Source organism: Gossypium hirsutum, chromosome A01 (assembly GCF_007990345.1).
Source record: "Gossypium hirsutum isolate 1008001.06 chromosome A01, Gossypium_hirsutum_v2.1, whole genome shotgun sequence".
Classification (NCBI taxonomy): Eukaryota; Viridiplantae; Streptophyta; class Magnoliopsida; order Malvales; family Malvaceae; genus Gossypium; species Gossypium hirsutum.
Window position 1 is genome coordinate 2,838,737 of NC_053424.1, and position 12,994 is coordinate 2,851,730.

At 30.0% G+C, this 12,994-nt stretch overlaps 1 protein-coding gene across 1 annotated transcript; it reads left to right on the forward strand.

The window, feature by feature from the left end:
* The first annotated feature begins 2,067 nt into the window (after positions 1–2,067).
* LOC121203686 (gibberellin 2-beta-dioxygenase 2) lies at positions 2,068–7,235 on the forward strand. The gene is made up of 3 exons (XM_041074124.1): positions 2,068–2,559; positions 5,222–5,564; positions 6,705–7,235. The coding sequence occupies exons 1-3, from the start codon at positions 2,180–2,182 to the stop codon at positions 6,942–6,944; spliced, it is 963 nt and encodes a 320-aa protein (XP_040930058.1). The 5' UTR covers positions 2,068–2,179; the 3' UTR covers positions 6,945–7,235.
* Positions 7,236–12,994: the final 5,759 nt, after the last annotated feature.

Consider the following 12,994-nt stretch of genomic DNA (forward strand, 5'->3'; position numbering starts at 1 on the left):
TATTTTTAATATATATTTTAAGTTTTCACTTACAATGTGCAAATTTTAGTATTAAATAAACTCAGTATAAAAATAAATTTTAGTATTAAATAAACTCAGTATAAAAAAAGCTAGTATTGGTAAATAAAGAATGCTTATAATTAGGGGTGGATCTAAAGGCCCACGCAAGGGCCCAGCCTTTTTAAAATAAATTTTTTAAATTTTAAATTAATAATAGTAAAATTATACTTTGACTTCTTAAAATGATAAAAATTTGATCTAATCCTCTAAAAATTATAAATATATAAGTTATAAAAATAAAAAATTTACATTTTTACTATCATAAAAATATATAATGTAATTTCGTCCTCTAGAAATTTTTTTAACTTCACCCCTACCCCTCTTAAGTCATACTTTTCATCATTGAAAATTTTGTCCACTTAATTTAATAATATTATTTTTCAAAATATAAAATTCACGTCTAAAATATTATTTTTTTATTATAAAAGTTAATATAAAAGATTTTTCAGCCATAATGGACGTGACAAATTATACCAAAATTAAATTAAATAAAGGTTTTTTTAATAAAAGTCAATAGGTGAGATTAATAAAGTCAACAGTTTTATTTTCCTTAAACAGGTTTTTGCTACTTGTACTTCACTCCACCCAAAACCCTTGAATTTCCCTAATCATCTGGAAAATGAACTTTATTTTATTTTATGTATTATTTATTTATTTATTTAATATAAATAAGTCTATGCTGTCCCAATGAATTTGAATAAATCATTGAAGTATATACCAAAAAGATATGATTTAATTTATTATATTTTAAAAAATTATGTATTCGACCTCGTAGCTTTAACTTATTAGTAAAGTTACGGTTTTAGCTTAAATTTTGTTACAGTAAAGTTGAGATCAAGAGAGGCTTGGAAGAGTCACAATCCCCTAAAATGAAATTATTAAAAAGATGAAATACTATTTTAACTCTCATAAAATTATACAGTTTAGTTTCAATTGTTAAAAAGAATATTTGATTTTGTGCCTAACTAAAAAAAAAGGTTGAATTGTGAGATTATGGGATATGAGAGATATTTGGGCGAATGTTCATTCTTTGATGTTGAATTGTGGGGAACTCTTGATGGATTGACCCTCATCCAAGATAGGCAATAGGTTGGAGTGATGATTCAAACTGATAGCTCGAAGGTAGTTAAAACCATTAAGGAATCTTCTTTGACGAGTTTAATCTCTACCCTTATTAGACGTATTCATCATCTTCTGGCAAATACAAGATTTTGGGTCATGAGAGACTCTCCTAAAGACTTTAATAAAATTGTTGACTGCTTGGCCAAAATGACTTTTGGAACAAACCAGGGTCTGAAGATATTTGAGGATATTTCAAGGGAGGTGCTAGTACTTTCTTCTACCGTTTAAACAAGTGACAGTCTTATTCAGAGAATACTTATGTAATTAATTTAAGGTTCAAATTTTATTATTGTCGTCCATTTGTAAGAAAAGAATATAAATTTATTTATTTATCAAATTCAAAATTAATGAAAGCAGAAATTTTTAAAATAAATATTTGTTGCCACTTCATTAAGAAAATAAATAAATTTATTGTTCCATTCACGTATTCTAGATTTTTTATTTAAGTAATAAAATAAAAAATTAATTATCAAAATAATATATGTGTGAAACAAAAAATGAATAGTATTTTTTTTCACCGAATTCAGCTGTAAAGAAGGTTTTTCAGAATTGAACGGATGGTTGAGTAATTTAAGATTACTGATTTATCACTTCAATTAAATAAATTAATAAAAAAAAGCTGTTTCATTTAGGTTGTAGTCCAGTTCTATCGGTTCTCAAATCAATCTCGGTTCGATATTTCAATGGATTCCTAATCTAACCGATCCAGTTACGTCATATGGCGGTTTAGAGTTGATTCATTTCTTGCCATTTTGAGAAATAATTATCTTTATTCGTATTATTTAAATAAAAAAATAACCCATTCTATGAGATTCTATTTAATCTTTTTATAAATATCGTAGACTCCGTCACGCATCTATAAAACACACGCCCTTTTGCACTTCCTCTTCGTCTTACTTCTCTCCGCTTCCATCCTTTCTTGTTGCAGACCCTTCTTTTTTTCCATTATATATATTTCGAAAATTTCCATTTTTTTAATAAAAAATACTTAACAGTCATGGTAGTGGCTCCACCAAACCCGGCTCGATCCGGAAAACCAGAACCGATCGAGTTACCGGTGATAAACCTTTCAGCCGATAGATCAGAGGTGTCAAAGCTCATCGTAAAAGCCTGCGAACAGTACGGGTTCTTCAAGGCGGTCCACCACGGTGTCTCCGACGATGTTATCGCCGCAATGGAAGAAGAAGGTCTTGGCTTTTTTACGAAGCCGGTTTGCGAAAAGCAAAGGGCTGGACCGGCCGGTCCTTTCGGGTATGGCATTAAGAGCATTGGTGTCAATGGTGATAGTGGAGAAGTTGAATATCTTCTTCTTCATACCAACCCTTCTTCCATTTCTCAGTTATCCCACACCATCTCCGATGACCCCAAAAAGTTCAGGTACTTCATATTATTATTATCATCATCAGACATGTTTTTTTTTTTCCTTACATACTTTAATTCTTGCATGTTTAGTGGTTATTTGCCATTTTCGTGAATGGTCGGCCAAATGATGGATCATTAATATGAATCAATCACTTATATTTGAGATATGTTTAAATACTATAATTTAATTAGTTGAAGAATTTATGAATAATTTAAGGTTTTTTTTATAGACGATAAAATTAAATACTGTAACAATATTATAATATATGGTAACAAAAAGAAAACTAAACTTACTGTACCGAAAATAAACGCTCGGTTTTTGCTATATATTATAAAAATATATGATTATAAAGATATTTTTTTTATACATTGTTTATAATTTATGTATTAAGAAGTAATATATTGTTGTTTTTGTATGAGGTTGGGCCTTGGTCTTGTAATCTAGGGTATTTTGCCAGCATGTTTTACTATTTTTTTAAAAAAATTATTTATTAAGTGATTTTTTTTTTAAAAAAAAGAGGAAATCCATGAACGTGAGCTTTTAGATGAGTTGTAATGTATCATTTTGATATCCCACATCGCATTAAACTCTTCAATATTCCCATAGCTTTAAATGGCAATCATTACCATATTTTGGCTCATGTTATGCCCTTTTCAAAACTCCCCTCAAATAAATTACTTCCCTCTTGAAAATGGTAATAAATAAAAAATTGGGACCTGACTGGTTTTGATAGGTTTTTAGGATGTTTTTGGATGGATTAATTACTGTAATTGTGAAGTAAAAAAAATTTATTACACCCCTGTAATCATTCATATAAAGGGATATTTAGAAAAAAATCTATTGTGTGTCGAGATAATTATCGAAATATCTTTATACGCATTAAGTTAAAATATAAAATATTAATATTTATTTTAGTATAATTATCTCTAGAAAACAATTAATAATGTTATTTAAAAATAATAAATAATAAAAATTAAGGCATGTTTATTTGGTATATAGGCTTGTTGTAATATATATTCTGCTGCTATTTTCATGCACTGCAATGCTCGGTTGCTCCTTTTTACTTTTCTTGAATTGTTTTTTTTTTGTGTTTATTGGACTAACTACAAAATTAACCCTTAAATCAAATCAATTTTATCATTTAAGTACCTATAATTTTTTAGTAAAATTTTACTAAAAAATGCATGATTTTCAGTAAAAAAATGGGCCACGGATAATGTTTTTATTGATTGTATCGTGGTTTGGGATAAAATAAGATTAATTAATAGTTTAAGTAGGTATTTAAGTGAAAAAATGATATAATTTAAGGGTCAATATTTTAATTAAACCATCTTGATTTAGCCATGAAAAAACAATTAATTCAGACAATTTTGTTTGATGAATAAAAAGAAATGAAAATCAGGAAAACACGTGAGGTTTTTAATTAAATCCGCTCCAATAACTCAAAGTTCAGAGGGACTAATTGTGGTTTTAGTTCTTCTAAAATGCGAAATTTATTTATTTTTATTTCTTATGTTTTTAGCAATTTAACGATAGTATATATATTTTGAAAGACATTTCGACAATAATAAATAAATATGGACTTATTGAGAAGTCATTCAGTTGAGAATATAGTTTTGTGTAGTTTTAAACTCTCTTACACGGGATGTCTTGTCAGAGAGACACATCCCTGTGTTTGGTTAAGTTGTCAGTTTTAATTCCACGCGCCCATGTAGTCGCGTGAAAACACAATAGCAAAATCTAATAGGGGCTGGCTGGAGGGGGAAAGTACCATTGGAAATCAAAATGACAAGTCAGAGAATCAGATATAAAGGAAGGTCTGATCAAATCAAAGGGTTTTCAATGGAAGCTTTTTATTTTATTTATTTGGCCAATATTTATTTAATTTTTATTAATAAAAAACCCACATAAAAGCAGAGAAAATTACACATAAATAGTAAAACTTTCGTAATAAAGAACTTATTTAAAAAATTAAAAAATTTTAAAAAATTAAGTTCAACCGATTTAACTGCTCAAATTATAAAAATAAAACAACTATAGTAAATTGACCAATCTGATTCAATTGAAATTAAGACAAGATAAAATTATAATTTTTTTAAATTTAATTTCTCTTTTGATGGATGAATGGTAATTATGGTGCTGTAAAACCTCACAATTATAATAATTAATTTCATCGTTACTGTTAATTTTAACTTTATTAGAAATAAATGTACCGCCTGTTTAAAAATATTTTCAAAAAAGATAAGATTTTATATCAAAACATCTTAAAATATTTTTTTTAAAAATTCAAAAATATATTTTCTTTTATTTTAAATAAGAGAGGTCAAAGCCTTGACAGTCTTTTCAGATCCATTCATGGTATTTAAAAGAATATTTTGACCATAATAATAATACTATTTTATTATTTGTTAATTTATGTCAAAATATTTTACCCATTTAATTTTTGTAGAAACAGCTTTTGATCAACATGAAAGATCTGATAAATTGAATTAGTTGCTTTTTTTTTGAATTTTTTATAATTTATTTAATTAAATGATATTTAAAAAATTAAATCAATCGAATTAAGAATTAAGAATCGATATTGTGATAGATCCAAATAATGGTTCAAATTTAAAAATATTGCCTTAAATTGTTTTCTAACAATGTTTTTATTTTTTTGTGTGTGTGTGGTGACAGCTCCGCCGTGAGCGGCTACATAGAAGCCGTTAAGCGATTAGCATGTGAAATCTTGGATCTGATGGCAGAAGGATTAGGGGTCCATGATCCATCACTGTTAAGCAACATGATCAGGGACGTCGAAAGCGACTCCATGTTCAGGCTCAATCACTATCCACCTTCCTCATACCGCGCCACCACCACCACCGAAATAGGGTTCGGGGAACACACCGACCCTCAGATGCTGACCATCCTCAGATCAAACGACGTGGGTGGCCTGCAGATTTGTGTAGCCGGTGGGACCTGGGTCCCCGTCACCCCTGACCCTACTGCCTTTTGCATCAACGTAGGTGATGTTTTACAGGTTGGTCCCTCTTCCCTCTCTTTCATAACAATTTGACCCCTAAAAGAATAATAATAAAGGGTGAATTTTGATTGATGGAAACTGGTACATGCATTGGGGAATCCACTGCAGCTTTGGATTGTAAGACCCCACGTATCAGTTTCTATCCAATTGAACATAAAAAGGGGTTTCTGGTTTGATGGGCTGTATTGCCAGTTATAGTTCCTTGCAGAGCAACTATAGATGGATATTTAATAGTCTCAAAGATATCACGAAGCTGTTTAAAACCGGATCCACGGTCAACTTGCTCAAGTCATCGGTTTATTCATCTAATCGAATTGATTAAACAAATCATTAAAGATAACAAGAAATATTTAAAACTGGTTTAATTATATTTTTAGTTCAATTAAATCAGTTTGTACCGGTTTCGAGCACAGTTGATCAAAAACTTTTCTCTAGATGATATTTTAATTGATTTTCGATCTAACCAAATCTAATCCGATTTAGATAATATTACTAAATGAAACTTTAAAAAGAGTTCGAACATTCCTTTACTATACAAAAAGAAAATAAAGGGATTATAAAAATGGCAATTTTTTTTCGGAGAATCATGTCATCATATTTTAATAGAATATAAGTTTAAGAACTAAATTGAAAAAATATTAAGTTTCGAGATTATTGTGGATAAAAAAAATTCAAGAATGGAGGTGAAAATAATTACCAATCTTTAGAACTAAATTATGATTTCATCCCAGGAATTTATTATTGTAATAATAATTAAATTTAAAAAACTTATTTGTTCTCTTCGAGGTTTTTCTTAGATTTAATATATTCAGAGATATTTAAATTTGGTAATTTAAACTTGGAAATTCGATTAATACTGTTGAAATATATTGACGTGACATTGATAATTAATAATATGGTGACACAATCTTATATTCTAACATGCGACTAAAATAATTTGTTTTTAATTTGTTTATAATTTTTATTTTTTTGCCATATATCACTGTGATATTGATTATCAATGTCAAGTCAGTATATTTTAAGGATAGTAATATGTTAACTTACTATTTTCATATATAATTAGGTTAAAAAAATTTTAAATAAATGTAGCTTCGTATATATTAGCGTGTGTTTTTTTTTTTTGGTTTTTTATTGAAGGCAATGACAAATGGGAGGTTCATGAGCGTAAGGCACAGAGCATTGACCAATGGGTACAAGTATAGAATGTCAATGGCATATTTTGGGGCGCCACCACCCCATGCATGGCTCAGTGTTCCACCAGAACTGGTCACACCCCATAGGCCATTGCTGTATAGGCCATTCACTTGGGCTGAGTACAAGAAAGTTTCTTATTCTCTTCGCCTTGGTGATAGCCGCGTTCAACTTCTTCTCAAATGAAAAATAAAATACGGCTTAGGTTTAAGTCGCACTAATCGTGTTAAAAATTTGTCCTCTTCGTATAATTCATCAACCAATGTTATCTTATGCTGCAATTTTGGCTTTAACCCTTGCAATTGTTTTTTAATTTAGAGGCAGGAAAAAGATGTTGTATTATTCTGTACTTTGTTGTTACTCGTTACGGTTTATGAGGGAGGGGGATATTCAAATAGAAAAAAAGTCTAGGTATAATTATGGTTATAGTCCCTGTACTTTTTCATATATTTAAAATTTAATTGCTTTATTTTTTTATTCTTTTTATCGAATGAATGATTGAATTATTAAATAATTTCTCTTAAATTGGAGTGTGTGATAACTTTAAAATAAAAATGTTATTGTTCTAGTACTTGATGTGACATGAGTTGAAGGTGTAAAAATTTTATGGAAGTTTTTATAAGAGTAAAATTGTATTTTATTCCTTTTACTTGAAAAATAAGAAAATTAATTTTTATACGTTAGATTAAAGAGCAAATTAGTTGTTTGTATTAAAAATTTTATTAGTTTTTTCTGTTAAATGCTAGCGTGGTTAACGAAATAATTAAACAATTACATGTGGTGTATCACGTGTATCTCATGTTGACGTATAATGGCCAATTTTTAATAGTAGAGATTAATGAAAATTTTAACAAAAAAAGATTAATTTGTTATTTGATTTAACGTGTAAAAACTAACTTACCTATTCTTTTTAGTAGAGGGAAAAATTGCATTTTAACTCCCAGTACAAGGATTTCTACAGTACTTTTACCAATTGAAAAGTTAATCAAGCAAATATAAATTTTGAATATAGAGTTGTAAAGTTTTTATTCATTGTAAGTTTTTTTTTAGTATTTAAAAAAAAACATAATGAAAGATCGTAAGTGAATTGAGAATGTGGGTATTTTTTTATTTTAAAATGTCACATAATTCAATTTAACAAAAATTTTATTATCTCAACTTCGACTATAAAGAAGATTAAATTTCTAAAAGTAAAAATAAAAAAAAGGAACAAAGTTGCCATACTTTTAGCTTAGCTAATGGTCCATAGTAGGGGCCAACAAGGAAGAGAAAAAGGCTATGGATATAGAGATGAGACCAGTGGTGAGTGCCTCTTCAGTGACCTTAACATTGGGGAATCAACCCGACACCATATTTTTTCCCCATAGTGATTGGTGAATAGGACAGTTTGAGTGGACCAATGATGGAGGGTATGCCCTGCAATTAACTAAGAATGTTGTTTTATTACATTCTTTTCTTGAGTTTTAAGAAAGGTTTTGTAGTCTCTCACAAGGGATTTGATGTCTTTCACCAGGTCGGTGAAAAAGAACATGGAGGAATCTAAGTATAATGTTAGAGGAACATTTGGAATTACGTTAATCTTTATTCATATGAGGCTGTTACAATGGGATTGGATCAGTTTGTTGGATTGAAAAATAGTCGTTTAGTTGGTTTAATCGTATAAAAAAATTGAAGATTATTGAATAAGTATAAAATCAGTTAAATTAAGTAAAAAATATAGGTCGTGTTTGGTAATTGCTTGATAGTTACAGTTGCTAATTTGATCAACTAATTTTATTAACTGTTTATCTAAAGGTGTTTGGTAAAACTTATTTGATAACTGAAAGTTGATATGGGTAAAATGACAAATAATGACATGTCAAAATTTGTGTAAAACTAGTCCCTATACTTTTATTTTTTTGAATAATTTAATTTTTCCAAGTGAGGCAAACTTGCAGACTGATTTTAAGAAATGAAAAATATAAAAAAAACTACTTTAAAAGAAATAAAGAAGGGAGTAAGACTGGAGGAGAAGCAAAAAAGAATGAAAAATAAAGAAAAAAATAAAGTTAAAAGAATATAAAAAAAATTGCTCAAAACGAAAAAAAAATGAGGACTGATTGTACAAATTAACTTAAAATTTATTTTGAAATGATGGTTTAACCTGCTACGCCAGCTTATCGTTATACCGTTAAGGGTAATTAACAACTCAGTGACTAAAGTGTTACAACTCAATAACGTAAGTGCAAACAAAAGTGACTATTTTGATAGTTTATCCTATCAATTTAGATATTTAATTTTAAATTTATAAATTATAAAATGAATGTTGATATTTCTATTATCATTTACCTTTGCTTTCTTCCCTTATTTTTCTATGAATTTTTATAAAAATTTTAGAATTTTTAATTTTAAATTGATTGAATAAAAAATCAATTGTCTCACCAATTTAATCGTTGATTCAATTATTAAAACATTGATTTTAACTCACTTTATTTTTAGCTTTTCAATGCATCAAAAACGATGTTGATTGGATACTTGAATGAAATTTGGGCAATTTCAAGGGTAAATCTTGTTTAAATTATAATGAAATTAAAAACAGTGATGATAGTAAGAATAGTTACGGTAACATTGATATTAGATACTTTAGTAGTGAAATTAAAATTAATGAATGAATTTTTTTTTAGATTTAAATATATCGGTAGAGATGAAGTTAAAATACAAAATGACTATTAAAGTCGTTGATAATATAATAAATAAAATTATAGGGTGTGAATGACCAAACTGTAGGGGATAACTTGATTTAGCAACGAATAAGTAAAATAATAAATAAATTAAAAAGATCGAATACATATTTTACATGGAAAAATAATTAAAAAGATAAAAAATCACAAGTAAAAATAATTTCAATATAACGGCAAAAACGAAGAGTACAAAATATTTATATACTAAACCTTAAAACCCGAAATAAGAACCGTCCTCCATGAAAATAAAATTATCTAGTAACTTATAAAAACTAATAACTAAATGTATAACTGGTTATTTTTTCTAGAATGGAAAACTAAAAAACAATGTTTAATAGCGAGAAAAAAAACTGAAAAATACTAGGCATACCTCCACACAAACATTGTATTTGATGCTCTCGTGTACTATCATCCTCGCAATACCTCCACACAAACATTGTATTTGATGCTCTCGTGTACATCATCCTCGCTATATGATTTTATATAGCTACATCTCAACGACAATGAAAAAGCTACCAAGCAATCCCGGCATGTTGAAGAGAACTGTCCCTTCATCTAGTCAGCAGGTTTCTTTTGGTTCTGATATAACTAATGCAAGAAACATGAATGAAAATGTAGATCAAATCGCAGTTGAAGCCAACAACGATGCGATCTACTTTAAAGATTGGCTTGCTCACTATAAATCCAAAGCAGGAAGAGTCTAAGCCCTCCGTAGATGCTGATGCTGTTGAGACAGTAACAGTAGGATCTATGGCAGTGAAAGTCAATGGATTTACTGAATCATCTGGCTACTTAACATTTGGTACTATTCCTCATAATCCCAAGACCCTACAGCCCGAAGGAGGTACTGCCGAAAAGGGTAGTAATTGTGGTTAGGCTGATGACTAACTGGGGGCTTCTTTTTTTTCGGCTGGAACATACTGCAACCTGGTAGTTATTCGGAGTCTTGACTGTTGTAAAACTGACTGTATCATCATACTCATTGTTACAGGATGGTTAAACGAAATACTTGGTTCAGGTCAGATTTTTGCTGTTTTTCACCCCACCCCCTCGTTCTTCACTCTTTGACTTACAAGCTGGTTTCCAAGTCCATGGACAAATATACTGACAGACAGACAAGACTACTTTTTTAGTTTTGTTTTGTTTTGTTTTTTTTGTTTTGAGAGGGGTGGGAGGTGCTTTTCCATTTGCTTTGATGGGAAAGCAGTGTAATCTTTGTTGCTTTTGCACTTCAATATTGAACATGAAAGAAAAAAAATCTGTTTGGTTTTTTGCAAGATATTGCATTTCCAGTGTTCCCTGTTGGAATCAAATGTACAATGTCTTTTTTTTTTCTTTTAAAAAAATGAAATCAGAGATCTTAGTTGATTTTGGGAGCCTCCCTTTATTTTCTTGGACGATGATGATTCTTACAGGTGTTATAGTGATTGTGATATTATTTTACGAGGCAAATTTGTTTCTTAATTAGTACTTGTGTTTCAATATATGTTGTGATTGTTTGTTAGTTTCTTTATTTTACTAATATATATATGTATATGTATGTATATATATGCTTCAGTTTCATGCTGTAAGTAGCCTATGTAAGCATGCTTGTAAAGGTAGACACCTTCTATAGCTACTTCAACCTGTGGGATGAGTAGTAAAATGTTTGATGTCTACTAAGCAATGTTTCAAGCTCGGATCTTACTAGTGGAAATGGAGAAAAATAAAAGTTTGAAAATTTCTGTTTTCATTTAGGGATCCAACTTGGTTATCGGATATCAGAAACTATAGGATCTCATGCCATATTCTAGGAAAAAATTCTGAATCTAAAATTTATCAATGATTGTTCTACTAGATCCATATCTCTGTGCATCTGCTTGATAAAATAGATCATCCTTTACTATCACATTGGACAAGCATACCTAGAATCAATATCCTAGAAATTATTGAGAGGCTAATATGGAAACAAGACCTTTAAATGCTGCAATACACAAAATGGTACCTCACTTTGTTTGGACCTTGGATTTGCTTCTCCCACTGTTTCTGCTGATGCTGTCTACAATGCCCCAGACTAGACCAAACAGGCTTGAATGCAAGCAGATGTTAGAGGATGCCTATGAACGCCATCGTACTGCTTCCACGGAAGGTGTTTCTTTCATTATTCGAGTATTTCAAGACTGCCCTTGAAAACTACAATTTTGATTCTGAACTTCGAACCAAGGTTTGATTTTTATTTGAACCCTTGATGTAGTATGTGAATTATGTTGAATTATTGATTGTGCATGTTCTGTAATAGCAATAGGAAAATGGGATATGCTTTTTCAGGTAGAAGGAACAAGTTTTTCTGTACATATGCCATAGAGGCAATTTGTTGAGATTACTGCAAAAGGTCCATTCAAATATGGGAAATATCCAGACAGCTTTATGAATTTTATGTAGAATATAATTAAATTATTTGTTAATTTTTTATGAAAAAAATTATTTTTAATTTTTAAACATTTCACTTTATTTTAAATAAAATAAAATTTTAAATCTAATTTTTTTTATAAGATAATATAATATTTAGTAGAAAATATTCCTGACTAAGTAATAAATAATTTAAAAAAAGGGGTAATCACGTATGTATTATTTCATTGACAGTTTGAATCTAACGTTTTAAGAAAACGTTCATAAAATTTTTCAAGTTGTCCACGTAATAAATGTACATATTTATAGTTTGATCCACTCGATTTCCAAATGTGATAAAAGCAATTGAATGGTAACCAATTTCACAAAGTAAACAATGTCAAAACTACAGCTACTAATGCAAATTAAAATAAAGCTATGAATCTTCTGCTCAATGAAAGTCACCGAGAACCATACCTTCTGGTGGCAAGTCTCATGTAACCGGACCCGATTCACCGTCACCAGTTAGTAACTGCGACATTAGTCACAAAGGCAAGTTAACCACACAACATAGCACATGAACTAACTGCATTTTTTAGTAACTTGAAAACTGTAACTCTGGCCGGAATCTAAGCACGCCTGCACGAGCGATTCTTTGCCTGAATGTCTGAGCCATCTCAAGAGTTCGATTCCAGATCAAATCTCCAGGGATTGGCTCTAGTTTCTTTGTAGATAAGACTTACTCTGCCTCTTTCGCGGCTGTGGCTCAATACCATGACATATATATCATTTGACCTATACAATGAGCGAGTCTCGAGTCACCTTCAGAGTCTCCACCGGGCTGAACAACTGTAGAAATTATCTGAAACATGGTGTTCATATGCAGTTCAGGGATCACAGACAAAGCCCCGAAGACCTTCCACCGACACCACTACTACGCCCTTGTTTTTGCCGACGACCACATGCATAACGGTTAGTCAAAGGCATCGAGTGAATGCATAAAGCATAAACAAAAGATACAACATTTCGATTTTACAACATGGAACATCCACAGCTTCAAGCTGTCTGGATATTTCCCATATTTGAATGGACCTTTTGCAGTAATGTCAACAAATGTGCCTCAATGGCATCTGTACGGAACTTGTTCCT

Bases quoted from the DNA above. Each gene is read 5' to 3' on its own strand.
- LOC121203686 (XM_041074124.1), top strand. From the start codon at position 2,180: ATGGTAGTGGCTCCACCAAACCCGGCTCGATCCGGAAAACCAGAACCG. The intron at 2,560-5,221 runs GTACTTCATATT...GTGTGGTGACAG, and splicing joins GATGACCCCAAAAAGTTCAG to CTCCGCCGTGAGCGGCTACA. The intron at 5,565-6,704 runs GTTGGTCCCTCT...TTTTTATTGAAG, and splicing joins ACGTAGGTGATGTTTTACAG to GCAATGACAAATGGGAGGTT.